This window comes from Myxocyprinus asiaticus, chromosome 44 (assembly GCF_019703515.2).
Source record: "Myxocyprinus asiaticus isolate MX2 ecotype Aquarium Trade chromosome 44, UBuf_Myxa_2, whole genome shotgun sequence".
Classification (NCBI taxonomy): domain Eukaryota; kingdom Metazoa; phylum Chordata; class Actinopteri; order Cypriniformes; family Catostomidae; genus Myxocyprinus; species Myxocyprinus asiaticus.
The window spans coordinates 4,680,777-4,706,624 of NC_059387.1; the positions used below are offsets into that span (position 1 = coordinate 4,680,777).

Genomic DNA, 25,848 nt, shown 5'->3' on the forward strand with positions numbered 1-25,848 from the left:
AGCTTTATTTATGTATGTGTTTCCCTCATTTCACTATAGGAAGAATCTGTTTCATAAATGACTTTAGCTGAGCCAAACATTCCATACGCCTGTCTTTAGGTTTGAAAATGTACCGTCCACATCAACGTACCATGAGGAAATTATGGTCTTCTGGCTCAGCTCTGAGATATTTGAATATGACCTGCTCCATGAACTTCTCCATGAGGTCCCAGTCTTCAACAATACCATGCCTGATGGGCCACTAGAGTACACAGAGAAAAAGAGCTTTAAATTAATATTGTAAATTATTCTACTCTCATATAGAGTTCCTTGCAAAAGTATTAAACCCTAATTCTCAGAATTAACTATTTTAATGTAAAATTGTTTTAAGAAAATATTCTCATCACAAAAGATATTGAAATATGCTGGTCACATAGTTATACAATCAGACATTTTATCATTTTGTTGCAGCAATAAATCACTCTACAAAACATTTATTTTTGCTAAGTTATTTCATGGCAGTTTCCTGGTGAAATAACCTCTAGAGGCACTACAACATCAATGACTTTTATTCACTTTCACACAAATCACGAGTAAAACGGCAGATTATCAGTTCATAAACACTTTTTATCCTGTTCCTCACACAATGCTATTTTATGACATCTAAACACTTTTACTATAGTGCATGATTTGTTAAGCAATACAATGTAACATTTGTATTACAAAACCAACTACATTTACAAGCTTGTTCGATTGTGATAAAATTGTGCGGTAGCTCAACTGATATGCATTGCACTTGCAATGCAAAGGACCAAGGTACAAGTCCTGAAGAGCATTGGTCGATACGTGAGCCCAAAGTGTCGTACAGGCCCCACAAAATGATGTGGTTGCTTCAACAATTGTGTTTTTCATCTCACATTTGCTTTTATGACACTATCGGTTATGTTTAGGGTAGAGAGGCAGGTTTTGTTGATTTTAAAACTCAATAGAGCATTAACCTTAAAAATCTCATCTGATTAGGAGAACATTTAACTCGCTTTTAGTGCCACACAGTGGACATTTCACCTCAGAACTGCCGTGATACATGTAACAAACCATGTAATATAATTTAGCAATAATGTCGCCACACCACCACTGCTCCACTGGGTACAACATATTTTGACCAATATAAAAATAATATCTCCAACAACTATATACAGTCATACACTGAAAAAAAAGTCCTCGACAGTGTCGCCAAACAGGCCAACATGGGAAATGGGGGCGCCAAGGAACCGTGCCTTGTCGGCTTCTCCCATCTCGACCAGATTGAGCCAAAGGTGGTGCTCCTGGACCACCAAGGTGGACATCGCCCGCCCGAGAGACCGCGCCGTGACCTTCATCGCCCGGAGGGTGAGGTCGGTCGCCGAGCGCAGTTCCTGCATCAATCCCAGGGTGGAACTACCCTCGTGCAGTTCCTTTAGCGCCTTGGCTGGGTGGACTTGCAGGAGAGCCATGGCGTGCAGGGCGGAGGCGGCTTGTCCAGCGGCACCGTAGGCCAAAAGTAGTTTAATACCAAGCAGTCCAAGAGCTCACCAGAGCGACTGCCCTGCAAAGCCCCTGTAGCTGACTTCCACCGGCAGGATCCATGACTTCTATCCATTCCGTTGGCTCTCTAGGATGAGGGCCTGATATTTCTTTAGCTTATGCTCATGTGCCTCCTCCATCCTCTCTTCCCAGTGTACTGTAAGCTTGATAAGTACCACCTGCTTTGTACCTTTAGACCAGAAAACAATATCGGGTCTGAGGCTAGTGTGGGTTATCTTCTCTGGGAATTTGAGCTGCTTCTCAAGGTCTGCCCGCATCTCCCAGTCATGTGTCGTGGCCAGGACCCCTTTGCTCCTCATCTCTGCTGCTGCACTCTCCCCAGACCTAAGGAATTTAATGAAACAGGGCCCCTTAGAAAGTTGTTTTGACTTCTTTCTTGCCTGCTCCACACCGGCAGCCAACTGAGTTAGAATCTGGTTGTCTCGCCACCTAAATTTCCCATTCCCATCAAGATTGGCTGGCCTTCTGTAGAGCGTGCAGCTGGGAATCTCTGCCAGCCCCCATGTATGGAGGCTTGATGGAGTAGGCAGGACATCATACACAGAACACAACAGAAACTTAATCCGGTGTCCTTCCATGCTCCAGATGTCCTGCCAGGTCAGTACCCTCTCTCGCATGGTCTCCCACCTCATCCAGCTGCCTTGCTTGTTCATGGCTACAGCCTTGACATGTTGACTTTCCTCCTCTGCCTTGCAGACCTCCCTCTGCACCATGTCATGCCAGTCCTTAGGATTAGCCTTATTCCAGCTTGCCTTAATAGAGCAACCTAGGCCTTGCCCTGGGCTACTGACTCGACAATTTCAGCATGATGCAGGTGATCCTCCATCTCCCTCAGTGCTCTGCCGGCTGACCACTTGTGACCTGTTCTGACCTCAATGTCTGCCTGACATACTCTTGCATCGTTGCTGACTCGCAGCATCATAGCCTGGTGTTTTTGTTGCCTTGTACTCCTCAACCACTGATGTTACTGGCAGCTGCAACATGTTGCCTGTGCTGTACAGGCCAATGGAGCAGAAGCTTCTGGGGACATCTAGCCATCTTCTCAAGTAGGTGTTCATCTTCCTCTCCAACCCCTTTACAATGGAGATGGGTACCTTGTAAATGAGCAGTGGCCAGAGCAGTCTGGGAAGCACCCCATGTTGGTATCCCCAGGCCTTATCCTTGCCGGGTAGGCCGCACTTCTCCAGAGATGTCATCCAGGTTTCAACTTGAATGTGAAGAAAATGCTCACTCTGCTTGTCGTTGAGTTATGCCCTGTACCATTTCCCCAACCTCTTCACCGGTTTCTCTTGGACCATCGGGATGATCCTCTTTGATCTTAAAACAAAACCGATCCTGGACATGCCCCCTCCTCTGTACCAAACTTCTGGATTTTGCAGGTTTGAACTCCATCCTTGCCCAATCGGTGAGCTCGACCAAGTCCTCCAAAATCCATCTCCCTTCAGGTACTGATTTCGCTGTGATGGTAAGGTCATCCATGAATGCCCTGATAGGCACCTGTTGGATGCCACTTGCCAGTACTGCAACCCAAAGTAACTTCTCTGCTGAATTGACAAGAGGGTTCATCACCGTGGAAAACTGAATCACTGAGATTGTACACCCAGTGACAATGCCCACCTCCAGCCTCTGCCAGTCAATGGTGAAGTTCCAGCAGGTGAAATGCATGTTAAACTTGTCGAAGTAGCACTGTAAGAGCTTCTGGAATCGCTCCAGGACATGGTAATTAATTCCACTAACTTATGGTGTATCGTTCCATAGGCATTGGTGAGATCATGCCACAGAACTGTCAGGTCACTGTGGTTCCTCTTCGCACCCTCAATGATCTTAGAGATTACACTGGTGTGCTCAAGACAACCAGGTACTCTCGGAACTCCCCCTTTTTGAACTGACATGTCCATATACTCATTGTCCAACATGAAAGTGGTCAGCTTCCTTGCCAGAATCCCAAAGAAGATTTTGCCTTCCACACTGAGGAGTGAGATGGTACGGAATTGTTTGATATCTGTGGAGTTTTTTTCCTTAAGGATGAAACATCCCTCAGCAACCAACCAAACCGTCAGCAAGGAAGTTCTTCCTCCACACCACCTTCAGTAACCTCCAGAGTCATCTCCTGAGCCTTTCGCAATACTTGTACCCCTTGTACGGAATGCCATTTGGTCCTAGGGCTGATTTTCCTCTGGCTTTCTTGAGAAAGTTGTTAGCTTCCTGCCAGCTTAGTTCCTCTACTCAGAAGGAAATAGCTGGTTCGGCTGGTTTGATGAGTTTCTCCATCTCCTCCAAGCTGTCCTCCCTTCTGGGGTCACTGTGGACTTGACGAAGGTGCTCCTCCACCTCCTCCTTTGTTGCCTTCAATGCCCCTGATCTTTTGTCATCCAGAAGTTTTGACAGATACGTCTTGGTGAAGCCCACCCTTTCCTTCATCTGTCACTTCCTGTCCCAGCGGTGGCACTCAACTCGGCACAAGATCTTAATGAGCTCCCTTAGGTTGTCTCGGATTTCAGTGAGTGCTGTTTCTCGTCCTCTGTGGCTTCACGGAAAGCCTTCTTTACCCTCTGCAGATTGCCTCTTAGGACTGAGCCATTGTAGGACATTTGCCCTTTGCTCCTAATGTTCATTTGACCTCATAAAAGAAGTACTTTCTTAAAAGTTTTAGTTTTTTGGCAGACTGACTTCTCTTGAAGTATGTTCCTGTATTTTGATACTCCATCCCTGATGATGAAAAGCCACCCCACAGCATGATGTTTCCACCACAATTCATTGCAAGTTGGGTGTTTTTTTATGTGTAGCAGGGCAGGATTAGTTCCCTACATGCCTGGGGCACAGACTCGCATGGACCTAAAGCAGTGAGTTTACTTCTGTTTCCTTTCAGTCATTGCAATTTCTTTTTTGTCCATCTTTGTTATCAGAATCCTTACAGGCATCACACAGTGTATTGCCAACTGCAGGCTGGATGTCTTCTCCCACACACAAACACAGGCAAGATTATTCCGACATGTTCTTTATTGTTTTAGTTTAATTAGTTTTTCAGCTACTGTTTTTTGCTGTGTTTTTAGTTTTATATTTCTTCATGTGGGAATTCTTTAAAGACCCCATGAAATCAAAATGAGAGTTTTGTGATTATAAAACCATGTGTGTTAGTTTTTACACACTAAGCCAAATTAAATATATTTAGAATTTTGCTTTGGTAACAATATCACAACTGATCACCTTGGTTGCATAGTTGGGTTTATCAATGGCTTCATCTCCGATGAAGAAATCAAGATCATCCACACCTTTCATGAGACGTCTCTGTGCCTGATCCCCCACACTCGCTGTCTCTCTGATCGCAATACCTGCCGTGACAACACTATAATCAGCTCTGTGAAGTCAACAAGCACATTTACTACAAAGCTCAACATACATTTTAATATTTCAGCAGTGGTTCTCAACTGGCTTTGATTCCAGATTTAACACTGGTCATCAAGCGGTGACCCAACACATTACCATAAGAGTTTATCATACAAAAGTGAACAATTTTGGTCTCTAAATGGTTTTATGCTCTCAGCAGACATACTGTAGTTGGAACAAATCATATTTATCTTCACTGCAAGTGAACCCAAATTCATAATCTAGGAAATATTTATTTTTAAAGTGCATAGTTTTATTCATGGTTTTCGAAATTGTCTATGTTGCCTAATTTGGCTAGCTTCTACCAGGTTCAACCAAGACAGATGAATTTGCAGCAAAATACTGTGGAGTTTGATTGATGTGAACAACAAAAGATAAAGGAAGCATTTTCTCCTTCTTTATAAAAGTTAATAGGCCAATTTATTTTGCAGTTCTAACTCCGCCCGAAAATGTAGTTAGCTGCATTTAATAATTTTATTTCATCGTTGTTCCATGCTGTCCACGACCAGGGCAGTTTCGTGATAAAGATGTCACTGTTGCGATTTGTTTGTTATGCCATTCTCACCTCAGTTCAGAGGATTTCGTTGAAGGCTCTGCATTCTTCAGATTTATTGTGTTGGTTAAACTGCAATGTTTCATTATACTTATAAATAAATATAAAGTTTAGTAACTTTATACTATCAAATTGATATTTTAGATTTAACCCTATTTTAGATCTAGACCCAACCTAACCCCACCCCTAAACCTGACCACTTATAAAACGTGTAATAGGCAGGTAAATTTAGTCACCATTTGTTACATTACACTATAATATAGATATTATTAAACACCTAACCTCACCCCTACACCTATACGTAATAAATTCTCAACAATATAAAAGATGTAACAAGCATATCTGCAAAACAGTAGTCACACAACTACAATTTATAAAAAGAAAAAAGGTTTTAATCACTGAAAATCTTCCTCTCCATGAATGCACTCACATCTCATTCAAAAATATACATTTTAATATTCGCATGTCCCAATCAGTCACATGACATGCAAGCACCAATGGCATTTGACATCACTGATGTCAAAGCAGTCAAACTGCTTGTTGAGGTGGCAATTTTTGAATTTATAAATAAGAGCTGGTTGGGATCTGACTGTTATGGCAGATGGGAACGCAGATCATTAAATAAAGACTTTAGGTTGGATCTGTGACACAAAGTGGTCACACTGCATTGTAAGATCTGGAATACAGTGTACAAATACACAGATTATTTTTAAGATCATTTATCATTACAGAACTGTGACTTACTTGTTGAGAAACGACAGTATTTGAGTATCCTTTGACAAAAGTAATAAAACCAAAAAGAGTTATTATAAAGGAAAGACTGCTCTTAAGAGGCTCTGAGCAGATATTGAGGTTACAGCATTGGTGAATTGAGAGTTTTATAATAGCTTTAAATAGAGGTTCCCTGAGGCAAAGTTTAATTAAAATCCTGATCCAAATATCATATCCTGAAACTGAGTGCTGGACAGCATGCAGTATTAGTCTGGCCTGATCGGCCCTGCTGTGCTATTAAATCTATTAAAGTGTCAGACAGCTCACAGGACGGCATGATGAACTGCGGCTCTGTGTTTCCTGCATAGCCAATCTTAGTGTACCTGAAGAAGAAAAATGAACAACATAATAATAAATTAGATATATGAGGATGACTGTGTTACAGTTTATTTTTATTTTTCAGCATTTCCAGTAATTACATATCTATCTATCTATCTATGTAGTTGTCCATCCATCCATCTATCTATCCATCATCCATATCCATCCATCCATCTAGCCATCCATCCATCCATCTATGGTCTGTCAATATGTCTGTCTGTCAATATACAGTTGTGCTCAAAAGTTTGTATACCCTGGCAGAAATTGTGAAATTTTGGCACTGATTTTGAAAATATTACTGATCATGCAAAAAAACTGTCTTTTATATAAGAATAGTGATCATATGAAGCCATTAATTATCACATAGTTATTTGGCTCCTTTTTAAATCATAATAATAACAGAAATCACCCAAATGGCCCTGATCAAAAGTTTACATACCCTTGAATGTTTGGCCTTGTTACAGACACACAAGGTGACACACACAGGTTTAAATGGCAATTAAAGGTTAATTTCCCACACCTGTGGCTTTTAAAATTGCAATTAGTGTCTGTATATAAATAGTCAATGAGTTTGTTAGCTCTCACATGGATGCACTGAACAGGCTAGATACTGAGCCATGGGGAGCAGAAAAGAACTGTCAAAAGACCTGCGTAACAAGGTAATGGAACTTTATAAAGATGGAAAAGGATATAAAAAGATATCCAAAGCCTTGAAAATGCCAGTCAGTACTGTTCAATCACTTATTAAGAAGTGGAAAATTTGGGGATCTCTTGATACCAAGCCAAGGTCAGGTAGACCAAGAAAGATTTCAGCCACAACTGCCAGAAGAATTGTTCAGGATACAAAGAAAAACCCACAGGTAACCTCAGGAGAAATACAGGCTTCTCTGGAAAAAGACGGTGTGGTTGTTTCAAGGAGCACAATACGACGGTACTTGAACAAAAATGAGCTGCATGGTCGAGTTGCCAGAAAGAAGCCTTTACTGCGCCAGTGCCACAAAAAAGCCCGGTTACAATATGCCCAACAACACCCTCACAGCTTCTGGCACAAGGTAATTTGGAGTGACGAGACCAAAATCGAGCTTTATGGTCACAACCATAAGTGCTATGTTTGGAGAGGGGTCAACAAGGCCTATAGTGTAAAGAATACCATCCCCACTGTGAAGCATGGTGGTGGCTCACTGATGTTTTGGGAGGGTATGAGCTCTAAAGGCATGGGGAATCTTGTGAAAATTGATGGCAAGATGAATGCAGCATGTTATCATTAAATACTGGCAGACAACTTGCATTCTTCTGCACGAAAGCTGCGCATGGGACGCTCTTGGACTTTCCAGCACGACAATGACCCTAAGCACAAGGCCAAGTTGACCCTCCAGTGGTTACAGCAGAAAAAGTTGAAGGTTCTGGAGTGGCCATCACAGTCTCCTGACCTTAATATCATCGAGCCACTCTGGGGAGATCTCAAACGTGCGGTTCATGCAAGACGACCAAATACTTTGCATGAACTGGAGGCATTTTGCCAAGACGAATGGGCAGCTATACCACCTGCAAGAATTTGGGGCCTCATAGACAACTATTACAAAAGACTGCACGCTGTCATTGATGCTAAAGGGGGCAATACACAGTATTAAGAACTAAGGGTATGCAGACTTTTGAACAGGGGTCATTTCATTTTTTCTTTGTTGCCATGTTTTGTTTTATGATTGTGCCATTCTGTTATAACCTACAGTTGAATATGAATCCCATAAGAAATAAAAGAAATGTGTTTTGCCTGCTCACTCATGTTTTCTTTACAAATGGTACATATATTACCAATTCTCCAAGGGTATGCAAACTTTTGAGCACAACTGTATCTGTCTGTCTGTCTGTCTGTCTATCTAGCCGTCCATCCATCTATTTATCTATCCGTCCTTCCGTCCGTCTGTCTGTCTGTCTGTCTATCTATCAATCTATCGTCTGTCAATATGTCTGTCTGTCAATATATCTGTCTGTCTGTCTGTCCGTCTATCAATCTATCTATCCATCTGTCAGTCAGTCAGTCAGTCTATCTATCCGTCCGTCCTCCGTCTGTCCGTCCTTCCGTCTGCTCGCCTGTCTGTCTGTCTTTCGGTCTGTCTGTCTGTCTGTCTGTCTGTCTGTCTATCACTACATGCATGCTTTCACCTTAATCCATGACACATAAGTGGAACATACATAATAGCTGTGACAAATGACTCAGATGAGCAAAACAGTGATGGTACTGTGATACTGTGTTTTTCTCTTTTTTTCTTCAGATTTATTGTTTTTATATCTGTTTCCATTTATAGATACAAAAGGTTTGAAAACAGCAACAACAACAATGTATAATAATTTCTAAAACTTTATTCTTAATAAGTGTATAAAATGAAACTGCAAGAATGTGAATGTTGCCAGTGAGTGACAGTAAATAAACTCACCCTGTCCCGCAGTCGATCACACAGGGAGGCGGTCGCACTGCCATCACAAACACTTCACTACATACACAAACACAACCGCATGTCACAACGAAAACAACGTCACCTACATACGAAACATGTGTCGTGTGTAGGCCTGTCAGGTTTACCTTTTCTGCAGGGTGAAATATCCTCTATGTCATGCACCGTTATTTTTCGCGTCTACTTCCCGAGTCAAAGGAAATGCAAAAATAGAAACATATGCTGGAGTGGATCCACTCGCGCTGCCTCATCACAGTCCTGAGCTGTCAGCGAATTTATCAATCCTACTATGGTTAAGAATATAATTAATATTCATGAACCAAACGTTCGCCATAGGAGGATTATCAGGCAACGTAATCATGACCTACTTAATAATCATGAGTCAAGCCTTTGCCATTGGAAGATTGTCGGGGAACGACAGCATCGCACAATGAATAATTATGAGCCAAGCCTTCGCACATGAAAATGATCAACGTCAACATGTCATTGTTCATATTTTTGAGCTGAAGGTTTTTGCCATAGTAGGATTCGTAATTTCGTGAGCTGGAAAAGTGTCTGTAAGTTCGTGGCGCATTATTGTTTACTTTCTTACTTTTTTACGTAGGGGATAATTTGTTCAGATTCAGCTCAAGGCAATCTATCGCTCTCTATATAAATATACATTTGCTCTTATTCGCTCTAAGTTAATGTTGAAGAAAATGTGTAATTATATTTCATTAAAGTTCGGATTGTTTAGTATGAAATAAAGCTGTCCTAAACGAGGGGTATGTGACATATATTCATAAATTGAATATATTATCAATGAACGTTTGAGAAATAGGCCTATACTGTAATATCTGGAGTATCAGCTGATCTCAGTATAAACTATATAGAGAATTTAGTAAGTGAGACTCTAGATGGCAGTCTATCATAACTTTATAGTCCCACTCTAGTGTTTTTAAAGGATTGTGTACCTGTCCTAAACAGTATATAATAAATATTATAATTATGTTAATTAAATATATTGCTGTTACCTCTTTAAAATGTTAGTTATTTCAGTTCCATGTTGTGAAAACAAAGAAACAAGCAAATAAGCAAACAAACAAAAAACTTTTTGAAGTTTTGAAGTTTGATTTTTTTTTAAATATGCTAATTGTAAAGCGACACTGACCTTGGGAAAGGTGCTATATAAAAATAAATTTCTTCTTCTTCTTCTTCTTAAAAAACAACACAAATAAAGTTTCCCTCAAAAATGATATTTCATATTTCAGTAGGATTTTTTATTATTATTTTTGTTTGCATTGGTTTCCATTACAGATATGTATTGGTTCCTCGTGGTATCCACTAGACCACCAATAGAAGCCAACACATTATTTCCATTTGAAACATATACAATTCCCAGTATAAACTTTAAAACCATTACTGTAATATAATTTCTGTGAGGGTTTCTGTGTTTTTATTTTTGTTTTGTTTTTTTGTCAGCAGGGTTCTTTTGAATAATTATTATTGTTCTAATAATAGTTATTAGTTATATCTAATAATATTATTATTATTGTATATTTTGTTTAGTATTAGAGTCATTTGTTTTAAATCATTATATTAATGTAATGCAGAAACAGTGGTCAGATAAAACTAGTGGAGCATTTGCATCTTTGCATCTATTATCTCTATTATTAATATATATATATATATATATATATATATATATATATATATATATATATATATATATATATATATATATGGAATAAAATAATAAAAGGTGAACCTAAAAATGATGTCAAAACATTACACACAAAGAAGTCTAATTTCCGTCAATATATCATATATTATATGTCTGTAAAATACTGCAAATTTCATTCTGAAAGGCTATTATTACTTGTCCTATAAAGTACAAAAATAAATATTTAGAGATATTTGTCATTGTGCTTTCAATATGCACGTGCTGATAGGACTCTTATTTTGAAGAGTAGTCAGTGTTTATTTACCAGAAAATAGAATTTCTGAAAAAATAGCCTGTAAAGAACTGACATGACAGCGCATGACAGAATGGCAGAAAATGCTGCACAGGTACAAACATGACATAAATCTGCAAGCAGTAAGGCGTAACATTTTAATTAAGAATTTTAATGTTTAATCAAGTACCCACTGAAGGAATGAAAACATCACAAATGACAGCAGATTACTAAAACTATATAGTTTCATTTTAGATGATCATAAGCAGTTTCTTAACAAGGTCCGTATTGATGCGGAAGCACAAGCCCTTTTTATGGTTTTGAGTGAGCCTTCAGATTTTGGGTGAGATCTCTTCAGTGGATCGGTTGAACAGTTCACAAAAATTGGTCCGATCCAGTTGTGGAGTTCAACTCACTGTCTCCAATAAATTAGCAGCTCATTGGATGGGAAGATTATCAGTGCATGAATAGTGACTTCATTTTTTAGTCCATTCCTCACACAAAGACTTGTATGGACCACTTTTGTGACATTTTTAAGGTGTCATTTTGGAGCCTGACAGCTCCAGTCTTTACTCAGTTTCATTATATGGAAAAAGAGTGGGCAGGATATATATATATATAAAAAATAAATAAAAAAAATAAAAAAAAAATCCATCTTTTGTGGTCTACTGAAGAAAGAAAGTGGGTTTGGAACAACATGAGGGTGAAGGTAAACAATGACAGAAGTTTTTTGGGATGAATGATTCCCTGAAGTAGGGATGTTAATGATTAATTTTCATTAATAATTTGATCGAATAAGCTTATTGATCATCTATTAATTTCAAGACAAATGCATTTTTAATTATGTCAGCAGACGTTAATAAAGCTGTATATACAGTCATCCGCCGCTGCGTGCTTCATGTCATGTCTTATTCGCTTCATACAGTTCACAGAAGAAGAGCCCTACAAATGCACAGTCAGAGATGAAGTGTAAACAATGTTGGAGCGCTCCTCTATGAATGAACTTTTTTTCTCCCCAATTTGGAATGCCCAATTCCCAATGCGCTCTAAGTCCTCGTGGTGGCGTAGTGACTCGCCTCAATCCGGGTGGCGGAGGACGAATCTCAGTTGCCTCCATGTCTGAGACCGTCAATCCGCACATCTTATCACGTGGTTTATTGAGTGCGTTACCGCGGAGACGAAGCGCGTGTAGAGGCTTCACGTTATTCTCCACGGCATCCACGTACAACTCACCACATGCCCCACGGAGAGCAAGAACCATATTATAGTGACCACGAGGAAGTTACCCCATGTGACTCTACCCTCCTTATCAACCGGGCCAATTTGGTTGCTTAGGAGACCTGGCTGGAGTCACTCAGCATGGCCTGGATTCGAACTTGCGACTCCAGGGGTGGTAGTCAGCGTCAATACAAGCTGAGCTACCCAGGCCCCCCTCTATAAATTAACATTAACATTTTCTGCACACCGTGAAAGTACAACATGACAACAAGCACTGTTGATCTACTTGTTCATTTCATGTTATTTATATGTTATATGTTAATTACAATTACATCAGCGATTGCTGTGAAAGCACGAAGGCACATTCAGCTGACATCACACTATCACCTGAGAAGCAGTATGTTAAGTACTGTGTTTACGCAGCTTGTTATGATTTGACATAATTTCTAATAAAAAAATATGTACAAAGGTCCGAAATATCCCACGATCCACAACGTGAAATTTTAATGAACTCAAATATGTATCGAGTGATATATAGAAATTATTTTGAACAGTAACTTATTAACAGTAATTAAACAATTCACAAATTCGTAACATTGCCTAAATGTATTAAGGCACACTGAAAAAAGATTCCCTATCGATTCGATTCACTTGACATTGCCGTAAGCACTATGGGGAAGTGTCCTTTAGGAACATGACCTTGTTGAAACCCTTATACAATCATCTGCTGGGCAATGGTGTCTGAGCCCCACCCCTTTAGGCACACATTAAACCTGTATAAGCGGGCACTCGATCACCATTTCTTCAGAATTTTCTTTCTTCAAGACTGCGAACTTCATCTTCGTCTTGGAACACTTTCTGCTTCGCCATTGATATACACTTACAGCAGACGGAACTTCTCAGCGAGACGCGGACAGGACGACTCGTCGCTCCCCTGTGTGTTCTGGTGAAGAGTGCTCCGCATCACCGTCAAAGACATTCTCTGTGAACAGGTTCTTCTCTTCAGATGCTCGTTGTTGATGAACGCGGCACTCGTGTGGCAGCCGTGCAGTGCATAAAATCATGCAGAAATGGGTCACGAGCTTCAGTTAATGTTCACATCAAAGGGCTGCACACCGTGAAGGGCTCCAGACTGAGACTAAAATGGTCGCAAATGCTACCAAAAATAATTGATTGCGACAATAATTTAAAATCTAGTCACCATTGGCGACAGTCTGGTTGTGTGCGTTCATATGCAGTTTCATCAGATCTTTAGAGCGCCTTTCACCCTTTCTTTTGATATGAGCTCGCAGCTCACAACAAACACAGCACGAGAGAGTCATGACCAAATGACTCTTTTGAACCGGGTCTTTTTCATGAATCACCCGAAAAGAACTGAGAGTGTGAACTCAGAAGCTCAGGTTAGCAGTTTGAATCAGAGTCACTTTCTCAGCGAATCATCCGTCAGTGTGTTCACAACTGGGAGCGCAGACATTTCAAAATAGAAGTCCCATGTGTATTTCGAGCTTCTTTATAATTAAAAGTCTGCACCACTTTATATATATGTATTTTTTACAAATATACAAATAAATGTATTTAAATTTACAAATACATTTATTTATTTGTGATGTGAGATCCAGCTTTTGATACTTAGGATCATTGAGTGACTCATACACAACTATTACACAAGGTGCAAACATTCATTGATGCTCAAGAAGGCAACACACTACTATATGCATTCTGTGCTTTATGTAAATATCTACTTATGTAGATTCTGAAGGGCAGTACTAAATAACAAAAAAAAATTATCTCTTATATTTGTATAAATTATGAAAGGGGTGTGAACATTGATGAACGTATCTTCTCAACTATATATACTATTTATTAAACCTCCGATTAATGGGTTATCAGCTGTCTTCCTTTTCTTCTGCTTTCTATCTTGTTTCTGAACAACAATCTAAATCGAGCAATTATATGATTTGGCAACTAAAAACAGCCTTTTGGCTCCTTAATGTTTCAGTTAAGGAGTCAATGGCTCCTAAGTAATTTTTTTTTAGTCTGGAGCCCTGCATCAACCATCAGAATGGGGGAAAAATGTTATCTCAGTGATTTGGACCGTGGCATGATTGTTGGTACCAGATCGGCTGGTTTGAGTATTTCTGTAACTGCTGATCTCCTGGGATTTTCATGCACAACAGTCTATAGAATTTACTCTGAATGGTGCCAAAAATAAAAAACATCCAATGAGTGGCAGTTCTGTGGATGGAAATGCCTTGTTGATGAGAGAGGTCAACAGAGAATGGCCTGACTGGTTTGAACTGACAAAGTCTACGGTAACTCAGATAACTGCTCTGTACAGTTGTGGTGAGAAGAATATCATTTCAGAATACTATTCTGAGATGTGTGTTGGCACTGTTTTGGTGGCACGAGGGGGACCTACACAATATTAGGCAGGTGGTTTTTATGCTGTGGCTGATCGGTGTAATATTGACTAAAAGATCCGCTTGCATGATATGTGTCTTTCTAAAGATGTCGTTTCGCAAGTGTTTTCTGAGCGAGAGCTGTGTTCACTGTCTGGGCTGCACCCAAGCATGAGCAGCTCTCATGGAGACAGACTGCCTCACACTGCGAGGGCATGAATCTCCAGACGTTGCTCTCTAGGATCGACCTCGTTCTGAGGGAAGGTACTCGTGCCCTTCCACCTGCCCCTTCTGTGTTAAGTCCCGAGGGACCACATGAGGAGGAACGGTGGGGCAGTGAGTTTGAGCTGGAAGTCTTAGAGGAGGACCTCGTGCTGGCGCAAGCCCTGCGAGCCTCCCGAACTTCCGATCTAACGTTCTTGCTTGTGCAATATGCGCGTGATGAGCTCCGGCCCTCTATTGGAGGGTACGGCCTGATTACGTTTGGCGGCTCTGACGATGAGGATGATGCTGTGTCACTCGCAGCTTTGGGAGAGTGACTCACGGAGGATGTTGCTGTCTCTTTCCTCAGTGAGGTTGAAGAGCATGCACACACCACGGACAAGTAGCTTCTTCGCGTCGGTGGTTGAAGAGCTCGGTCTTGAGTGGTACCCTCCAAAAGAACCAGAAAAGTCTCACCTGGATGAATAGTTTTTGCAAACTGGCCGTCGTCAACAGGTGGTCCGGAGGAGCACACCATTCTTCCCTGAGGTCCATGCGGAACTCACAAAAACCTGGTGTGCACCTTACTCTTTGTGCTTTCAGGTCGGAGGTGCTGCCGTCCTCACTAAAGTAGACCACGCCGATTAATAAAGGCTATTCAAAACTTCCTCCTGTAGAACAGGCGGTTGCAGCTCACCTCTACCATAATACTGCCATGGGATGGAAATCCCGCTCTGCCCGCACTTCCAAGCCGTGTTGATTGAGATCCTCACTGGCTGGAAGAGCTTATACCGCAGTGGGCCAAGCTGGTTCAGCACTCCACAATATGTTGGTGCTCCTGGTTTTTTTAAGCAAAGCTTCTTCAACAAATGAATGAGCAAGACTCCAGAGCTGTTCAAAAAGCTCTGCACCGCTACAGATTTGGCACTGCGAGCCACAAAAGCTACCGCTCAGGCCATTGGCCAAACGATGAGCAACCTGTTGGTTTTGGATCGGCATATTTGGCTAACTCTCACAGAGATGCGTGATGCAGAGACAGCCGACCTGCTCAACACCCCGGTATCGCCCGACAGTCTCTTTGACACCGTAGAAAGCTTTTCAGAGCATTTCAACACGGTGCAAAAGCAATATCAAGCATTAAAACACTTTCTACTAAAGAGAAGTAGCACTTCCCCTTTCACGGCATGCTCCCAATCTAATTTTGGTCAGCGCTCAGCAATGAATTAATTTCTTGCTGCCCCAGCGCGGCCGAAAGCTACTAATGAGCCATCAGTGAAGCCACGCAAGCTGTGGCCCAAGTGTAAGCACCTGCCATCTCAGCACGTAAACACACAGACGAAAAAACTCCGCCAAGTAACAGAAACTTTACTGATATGCCTAGCCCTGTGAAGAGGAGCCCAGAGCTCACTGTTATTCACGCCCCAGAGCCGAAGAAGGCTCGATTAGAGGCACACAGTGTTTCTCCCCCTCTTCCCCATTACTGTTCATGGGGAACGGAACATTGTTCAAAATGTTGCTTCTGTGTGCATTACTCAAACAGAGATTGTTCTCGCAAAAGAGAAAAAAGCAGCCATTGTACAAACACTGGACATTCACACATTCTAAGAAAACATGCATCCTGCATGTTATGCTCAACCACTTCCTATGCTGAGCAGTGCTTTATCACCTATAGCAATGAATCAATAAACGTGCTGTCCCGCTACACGGGCGTGTCAGACTGGGTGCTAAAAACTATTGAGCACTGTTATACGATTCAGTTTGTACACCGGCCATCCCGGTGTTGCTCGCAGAGATTCACAGTCTCCTCATAAAAAACGCGATAGAGACTGTCCCAGACTGCGACACACACAGTGGGGTTTACAGCCGTTATTTTCTCATTCCGAAGAAAGACGCCGGGATTCGGCCCATTCTAGATCTGAGGCACTTGAATCGCATGCTTGCGAAGCACCCATTCAGATTGTTAACTCAGAAACAGATCTTATTGCACATCAGTCCTCAGGAGTGGTTTGCGTCAATAGATCAGAAGGATGCATATTTTCATGTACCAACTGCACCACTTCACAAGCGGTTTCTGAGATTCATGTTCGAGAGTACTACGTATAATTTCAAAGTACTTCCTTTTGGTCTGTCTCTGGCTCCCCGTATGTTCACGAAATGTATCGATGCGGCACTCTCCCAATTGAAAATGAACGGTGTGTGTGTTTTGAATAACCTTGACGAATAGTTATTACTATCCCAATCAGAGGCACTACTGAGTGAACACAGAGACTTGCTGCTTTGCCATCTGAAAAATCTGTCTGGCTGCTCAGGCACCATGGACAGCACCAGCCTTCTACCAAAAGGGTGTTATACTGGGTCATATTTTCAGAAGTGGTGACCACAGATGCATCCAACACAGGTTGGGGCGCGGTGTGTGACGGACGCCCGACTTTCAGCACCTGGACAGGTGCGAAACAGGCGTGGCATATCAATCACCTAGAACTACTTGCTGTCTTTCTAGCTTTGAGAGCTTTTCATTCAGACATTATGAATCACTACATGCTGATTCGTTTGGATAGCATAACAGTAATTCTCCCAAGGCGGACTCCAATCGCACCAATTAATGAGCATGACACAACGCCGCCTCCAATGGAGCGGGCGTCATCTCCTCTCATTGCATGAGACACATGTCCTGGGCCATCTGAATTTCATAGTGAATCTGTTGTCACACCAGCGAGCATTACCAGGGGAATGGAGACTTCATCCTCATACAGTGATGAGGATTTGGGAAATATTCGGCAAAGTGGAAGTCAACCTATTCGCCTCTGCGGAGAATGCCCACTGTCCCCTTTTGTACTCCATGTCCCAAGCCCCGTTGGGAGTGGATGTATTGGCTCACAAATGGCAGGCAAAATGCAAGTATGCGTTTCCCCCGGTGCACCTCCTTCATTCTGTCATAATCAAAGTCCAAGAGGACATGGAATCAGTTCTGTTAATTGTGCTGAAATGGCCCAATCAATCCTAGTTTCCGGAGATGATAGAAATACTAGACGGCCCTCCATGGGAAATACCGCTGAGGAGGGACTTCTCTCTCAAGCACAAGGCACGATTTGGCATCCCCAACCAGAGCTGTGGAACCTATACGTGTGGCCTCTGAACGGAGCACATCTGACGGGCCAGAATTGGCTCAGTCTGTGAACAATGGAGGATAGCTTGTCATTTAAATGACATTAAACCTATAAAAGGCTATGCACCTAAGGTTTTATCAATGCCTTTCAGGTCTCAGGGGGTTCGTTCAAAAGCCTTCTTTTTTCCACCATTTAATTAGAAGGAAGAACAATCTATGTTATGCCTCGTGAGGGCATTGCATACATGTGTTGAGTGCACCCGTCAGCTTAGGCTGTCGGATCAGCGCTTTATTTGTTATGGAGAATGCACAAAAGGAATGTCCGTCTCCAAACAAAGGGTCTCTCACTGGATGGTTGATGCGATGGCCCTCGGTTACGAATCACAGGGCGCAAATTGCCCTATTGCCGTCAAAGTGCAGTCACCCAGAGGCATGGCCTCTTCATGGGTGTGCACAAACGGTGTGCCTTTTCAGGACATATGTTTGGCAGCAGGACGGTCCTCACAAACCACGTTCGCGAGATTTTATAACCTGGACGTGGCATTCATATCCTCACAAGTCCTCTATGAATAGAGTGCTTCTTACATTCAAGAGGGTGAGCCTAAGCCCTTATAATGGGTGGGCTACCGACTATAATCAACACAGCCGCCTGATTACGTGCTGTTGAACTGCCCACTGCCCAAACAAACTTGTGCCCTTTTTAGGGCTGAAACGATTAGTCGACGTTATCAAAAATTGTATAAATAAAAAATTGTCGACAAAAATTTCCATTGTCGAATAGCCATTTGATATCATTTAATGTAACGTGAGATCAGATATGAAACTAATGATGGCGCACGAGAGCAGCACCTCCTGACTGAGGAGAAGAAAATGCTCCAGATGCACTCCAAACTTTCCAAACAGCTTCAGGTGATGTAGATCGCAAAGTATGAGGAAATTATACAAAAATATTTTTTTTTACTGAATTAAACTTAATAAAAAGTCATTTTTTCCACCTTTAATTCAGTGAATGTCATTTAGAGGTATTTTTAAAAGATTATTTTGTCCTCTTTAAGTACTGGCTTCCCCATCATTTTACACAACCACCTGCATACAGACAGTTGTAAATTTCCCATCAAGTCACAAGTACTTTCATTGTAATAAAACTTCCTTTCATAAACAGTTAGTTCATACTATATGACTAAATAGTTCATATATTCATTCTAAGTTCTCCCTTCCTGGCTCACCATGAGGGTTATTCACTTGCGGTATACTCATGTCGGACGCCGTCCCACAGGACTGCGGCGTCATACTCTTTCAAGTACCATAAGTAATAAAACCTACTTTTCCAACTATGTTGTGAAAGGGTTAATAAAACATACTGTGTATGTCTATATGGTTCATATAAATTCCAGACTGCGTTAATTCCCATCTGGCATCTGCCATGTGGGACTATCCATATACACTTTAATATGACTTATAATTATAAGTCATGTTATAACTCTGGAAGTGTAATGTCATGTAGTGCGGCATGTGAACTGAATCGATAGGGAACGTCTCCGATTACACATGTAACCTCGGTTCTCTGAGATGAAGGGAATGAGGCATTGCCAAAGCTGGCCGCACTACTACTTCAGAGTTTCATAATCGAGTGACTCACTCTTGTCCCTCAGTCAGAAAATTCTGAAGAAATGGTAACTGAGTGGCCGCTCTTATAGGTGTAATGTGCACTTAAAGGGGCAGGGCTCAAACACCATTGCCAATCTGAGAATTGTGTAAGGGTTTCAACAAGGTCATGTAAGGACACTTCCTCTTAGTGCGCAATGTACAGCAATGTCTTGTTCCTTTCATGTCAGGGAACCGAGGTTACATGTTTGGGAGGTTTACGAGGACATTTGTTTAGGTTATTATGCTATAAATGTGGTTTATGAGGACATTGTGTCCCCATAATTCAAATCGCTTAAACACACTAGATGTTTTTTTGAAAATGTAAAAATGCAGAAAGTTTTTTGTGAGGGTTAGGTTTAGTGGTAGGGTTAGGGTTAGGGGATAAAATCTACAGTTCGTACAGTATAAAAATCATTATGTCTATGGAGAGTCCTCATAAGGATAGTTGCACCAGCGTGTGTGTGTGTGTGTATATATACTGTATATGTTTTGGGAAATACCCCATTTCTGTGTATGATAATGTTTATGGGTAATTAATTCATTAAAAAAATAAAAGAATGTTTTATTAAATTATTTCATTCTTCTTCCTTAAATGGTTAGTTCACCCAAAATGAAAATTCACTCACCCTCATGCCATCCCAGATGTGTATGACTTTTTCTTCTGCAGAACACAAACTAATATTTCAGCTCTGTTGGTCCATTTAATGCAAGTGAATGGTGCGCAGAACTTTGAAGCTCCAAAAAGGAGATAAAGTCAGCTTAAAAGTAATCCATAAGACTCCAGTGGTTTAATCAATGTCTTCTGAAGCGAAACGATAGGTGTGGGTGAGAACAGACCAAAATATAACTCCTTTTTCACTGTACATCTTGCCATTGCAGTCTCTAGGCATGACCATGATTTCAAGCTCGATTATACTTCCTAGTGCTTGACGCATGCGCAGATAGATGGCATGGTGTAATCAAGCTTGAAATCATGATCACCAAGGAGACTGCTGTCAAGATTAAAAGGAGTTACATTTGGTCTGTTCTCACCCAAAACCGATTAGATTACTTCAGAAGACATTGTTTTAACCACTGGAGTCTTATGGATTACTTTTATGCTGCCTTTATGTGCTAATTGGAGCTACAAAGGTCTGGTCACCATTCACTTGCATTGTGAGAATCTACAGAGCTGAAATATTCCTCTAAAAATCTTCATTTGTGTTCTGCAGAAGAAAGAAAGTCAAACACATCTGGGATGGCATGAAGGTGAGTAAATGATGAGAGAATTTTCATTTTTGGGTTAACTATGCCTTTAAACCTCACAGATCCTGCATAGCAGAATTGTAAAATTTGGAGGGGATTTCAAACTGGGGTTTAAAACTGGTTGAAAATCATGAGATTAATCACTGCAAGAAATAAAAACAAATCTACATTTGATTTTATGATAGAAAATATTTCGACAACTTTAGCTACTACCTTTAGTTTGTTCAGTGGGAGTTATAAGGCCATTTTCTCCAGCTTCTTTAGGAACAATATTTATTCTAAAAAAGAACTTTACAAAAACTGTACATTTGAATTTAATTGAACATGTTTCACTTCAGGTTTAACATTAATGGTGAAAATAAGATAAATACATGGTGAACTTAATACAAAAGAAATTTATTTACTTTGATAATATTTTGCAGATAATAATTGAATAATTTATTTTGGCTTTAGTACAAGAACAATATAAAATATTTAATTTTGCTAACATGTCTTTATAATACCACTTACTATTTTTTTTCCTCACTCAGTAATGTGTGTGTACAGTATATACTGCTGCATGACAATATAAAGCTGTCTTTATTTTTTGGAAGGGTGACCCTTGTGAGGGCATCATCACAACTGGGAGTCCTTGGCATCAAAAAGTTTGAAAACTCCTGGTTTTCAGCAATTAAACAATACCAATTCTTTGATTATAAATGGCAAAACACACACACACAAACTGCATATTGAATGTCACAGCTTGCTCAAATCATAAAATAGTCAAGAAAAATGTGAAAAAATCAAGATTTTCCCATAGATTGCCATTGTTTTCCGAAGTCACCCCAAATTCACCACAAAAAGTCTTCCTAAAAACACGTTTCAAAGAGGAAAAAGAAAATACATCATCAATCTTTATGGTTGGGTCTCTGATGGTTAAAGTATTAAATTTCCTTAAATTCTGATTCGAAATACAAATTCAAATTCTGCAGTTAAAACAGCATTGTCATTTCAATTCTGAATGTTGCAAAACTCTAGTTCATCCATACTGGCGACACTGTGGAGTTTCATGGCACAGAGGCCACAGGTAAGACTGAAACCTTGTACCACCTTATCACCCGCTGTATCGTGCCCGTGCAGAGTGGAGGTCTGGGGTTGGGGGTGATCTTCATCGACACAGACTACCACTTTGAAATGCTGAGGTTAATGAGCATCCTCGAGGGACGTTTGACTGAAGACTCAAAGGAGGGTGATGGGTCTGAGAATGAGCCTGAGGAGAGAGTACGCTTATGCCTGTTCAGTCTTTCTGTAGTGCACTGCAACAGCTTGCTACAGCTGCTCTTCATCCTTCACTACCTGGAGAACACTGTCTACAGCCACCCCTCCCTCGGTCTCCTGGTCATCGACAGCATCTCCGCCTTCTACTGGGTGGACCGTTTCAATTGCGGCAAGAGTACGGTTTGTCAGGAGGCTAACCTGAGAAAGTGCGCCGAATTGCTGGGAAAACTGCGGCATTGTGATTTTCGTCACCACTCACGCCATCATGAGGAACTACGGAGCTGCAGCTGATCCTGATGTGTATGACTCAACATCTTTCCGCAGGTGCAGGGGGACCGATAGCGCTACAGACTTTGACAAGCGATATATGTGCAGAGCATGGCAGAGAATGGTAACTCACAGGCTGCTGTTCACTAAAAGCCCTGTTTCAAAAGACAACAAGCAGGTTTTCTCAGCTTCTTGCACCTGCATAATGACAAAAGGTGTCAAAAGATGCTCGTTTTATATCACGGAAGATGGTGATACAGTTACAAGATTTTGTAATGTGAGCATTGACTCAAACTCTCTGAATGAATTAGAGACTGCATTCTTTTCAGCTTTCGCACAATTATGAGAATTTATAGCCATGATTTCCTGGCTTGGCAGAAGAAAATAAGAGGAAATAAAGGGGCCTCTTGTGGTCAATCATTGTGTTTAATGATAAATCCATTACTTTTTCACTTTACTTAATCAGAATAAAATAAAACAGTTGCTGTGGATTATTAAATGTTTCAAAATAAAATGATTTTATTATGTGCATTACATGTAATACACAACACGATCTCATTAAAAGTCATACTATTCTGTACGATTTGAGAAAAACAGTCCAAAAACATTCAACTTTATGACCAACCAATGACAAGAACTGCCCTTGTGTTGTTGTAAACGCAGATACTTGTTCCATGTGACAGAAAACGCATTTTGAGGCAAACCTAAAAAGAAATTGAAACACCTTACCTTTGCTTTAAACATCTAAAAAGCCCTGATAAGCAGCACGGAAAAAGAGAAGCATCCGTGTTTTGAACGTGCATTTGTTAGTTATAATACTTCTGCATTTTGAATGCGCGATCATGAGCTATTTACTTATTTTTAACTCTAAACCAAACCCTTCCTAAACCTAACCATAAAGTGGAACCCCTTACCATGTTTTTAATTGTTTTTGTTTTGGTTTTGTGTACCATGGAAGATTGAAAATATTCCGTTTTAGAAGGAGATGATGGAAGCAGATTAGTTGGTGTGAAAGTCATACATTTTTGGACTATTTCACCATCTTGTACAAATTAGTTTGAATTATTGTACAGTAAAACTGTGTTAATAATACACATTATCAATACAATACAATACAATTTGTATTTAGCTGTGCTTGGTAAGGCAAGCATCTGCAGAGTCCCTTAGAAAAAAGGGAGGAGATTTATTTTCCGAAATGGTTATGCGTTCTTTTGCAGTTATTTTGGGTTCCCTCACAATATCTTTATCCAATGGAAATGAACCATGGTTTTACTACTGTAACTATAGTTGAATTATGTTATTTGTTGTAAAACCATAGCAACCACAAAATGTATCATGCTTTTACCTCTTACCTGTAACTATATTTCAACTATAGGGTATATTGTAACAAAAATGGTTACTACTACAGCCATGCTTACTGCAGTTTTTACACCAAAGCTATGGTAACAAAAATCATAATCATAGTAACACCATGGTTAATTTGTGGTGCAAATATGGCTTTTTAAACCATGGTTTCCACCAAAAAAGTAGTAACCATTTTTGTAGAAAGAATGATCATTTTTAAAACCATGGTACATGAAGCAAAAATTAATCAGGGGTTTACTATAGTAAAAACCAACCATTGTTTGTTTTTTTATTTTTTTTATTTTTATTTTTTGGCAGAATGATTATGATTTTTATTACCATAGTTTTGGTTTTCCTGTATTACTACAGTTTAACAACAAATATCAAGGTTAAAATTGGTTACTGTATTAAAACCATCTTAAGTGATGGATAAAGCAAGGGAACCCAAAGTAATTGCGAGGAAATGCAAAACTATCCTGTTAAATAAATTCCCTCCCTGTTCTTCAAAGGGCTCCGTAAACATCACTACTGGTATTGCTCATACCTGTGCTAAACTGTTGAATTTAACTCCTGCATGTTACTCGCACCATTTATGCTATGGACTTGATTGATACCTTGAATTGTGCGGCTTGTTGAGAGGAGGTTATTACTATTAATATTACTTTATTAAATGATCAGCCTTGTGTTATAATATGTCACTTTAAGGCAGAACCATGCACAGACAATTTTAGGGGCCTTAAAAAAACAACATCATAAACATAAAAAAGGGTAACTCCCCGCCCCCCATTTACAAGTATACAAACAGAACAACATTCAAAAACCAAAAGGGTAGCCTACTAGACAGCAAATAAATAAGCATGATTTAGAGTTAAAAAAGTACTTAAATATTTATCTTTTTCACACCAAAAGTGATCGTGTCGCTTTAGAAGACATTTAACAGCTGAAGTCGTATGGATGACATTTATGCTAACTGTCTGTGATTTTTGGAGCTTCAAAAGAGAAATCTACATTCTCTTGCATTTTAAGTGAGCTGACATATTTTCCTTTTTTACTTCAAATCTGTTCCGGGGACAAAAGAAAGTCAAACACACATGGGATATCATGAGGGTGAGTAAATGGTGAGTGAATTTTCACTTTTATGCATTTGATAAATGAATAAAAGTAAAATAATTTATTTTCACCCAGAAGGGCAGTGGCCTGGGCTACTGTGGCCACACACTGTGCACATCAGAATCAGAATGAGCCTTATTGCCAAGTATGCTTACACATACAAGGAATTTGTCTTGGTGACAGAAGCTTCCAGTGCACAAACAATACAGCAACAAGACAGAGATAATAATAATAGATATAGAATAAAAATAAAAGTGAATAGAAAATAAAATATATATGGAAATAGAAATACACAGTAGGACAATATATACAGTATATATATATATATATATATATATATATATATATATATATATATATATATATACTCAAATACAAATCTGTTATATACAGCAGCAAGGGAATGGCAGATGAGGTGTGGTATGTTGGATACATATAAATAGACTAAGCTGTGTATTACACATTAATTATTGCTCAATGGGGCAGTTTTAACTGTTCATGAGATGGATAGCTTGAGGGGAAAAAACTGTACCTGTGCCTGATGGTTCTAGTGCTCAGTGCTCTGTAGCACCTGCCAGAAGGCAACAGTTCAAAAAGGAAGTGGGCTGGGTGAGTGGGGTTCAGAGTGATTTTTCCAATCTTTTTCCTCATTCTGGAAGTGTACAGTTCTTGAAGGGTGGGCAGGGGGCAACCAAGAATCCGCTCAGCAGTCTGAACTGTCCTTTGTAGTCTTCTGATATCCGATTTCGTAGCTGCACCAAACCAGAAAGTTACTGAAGTGGGCCTTTTTCACAGTGGAGTCAATGTGGGTCTCCCACTTCAGGTCCTGTGAGATGATAGTGCCCAGGGACCTGAATGACTACTGCTGCCACAGTGCAGAATGGTGAGGGGGTCCAATGTTGGGGTGTTCCGTTTTGAGCAGATTCAGCTCCAGGTTGTTTTGTCTACACCAGTGAGCCAGCTGTTCAACCTCCCTTCTGTATACAGACTCATCGTCATCTTGGATGAGGCCGATGACAGTGGTGTCATCTGCAAACTTCAGGAGCTTGACAGAGGGGTTCTTGGCGGTGCAGTC

General features: G+C 40.4%; 1 protein-coding gene and 1 pseudogene across 3 annotated transcripts in view; one reads left to right on the forward strand and one right to left on the reverse strand.

Moving 5' to 3' along the window:
- Window positions 1-23,116, reverse strand: part of actr3b (actin related protein 3B) — a 51,809-nt gene extending 28,693 nt beyond the window's left edge. For 2 of the 3 annotated variants that reach the window (XR_007896006.1, XM_051686849.1), the window contains exons 1-5: window positions 9,174-9,320; window positions 9,028-9,084; window positions 6,542-6,597; window positions 4,771-4,895; window positions 131-241 (exon numbers count right to left, since the gene is read on the reverse strand). Coding sequence is in view for 2 of the 3 variants with exons in the window: in XM_051686849.1 (XP_051542809.1) it covers window positions 131-241; window positions 4,771-4,895; window positions 6,542-6,597; window positions 9,028-9,071 (336 nt within the window). In the remaining variant the exon portion in view is untranslated. Of the gene's footprint in view, window positions 1-130; window positions 242-4,770; window positions 4,896-6,541; window positions 6,598-9,027; window positions 9,085-9,173; window positions 9,321-23,048 lie in introns of those variants that run through there. The other variant, XM_051686850.1, reaches the window with a different exon arrangement.
- LOC127434210 (DNA repair protein XRCC2-like) lies at window positions 15,671-22,665 on the forward strand (annotated as a pseudogene).
- Window positions 23,117-25,848: the final 2,732 nt, after the last annotated feature.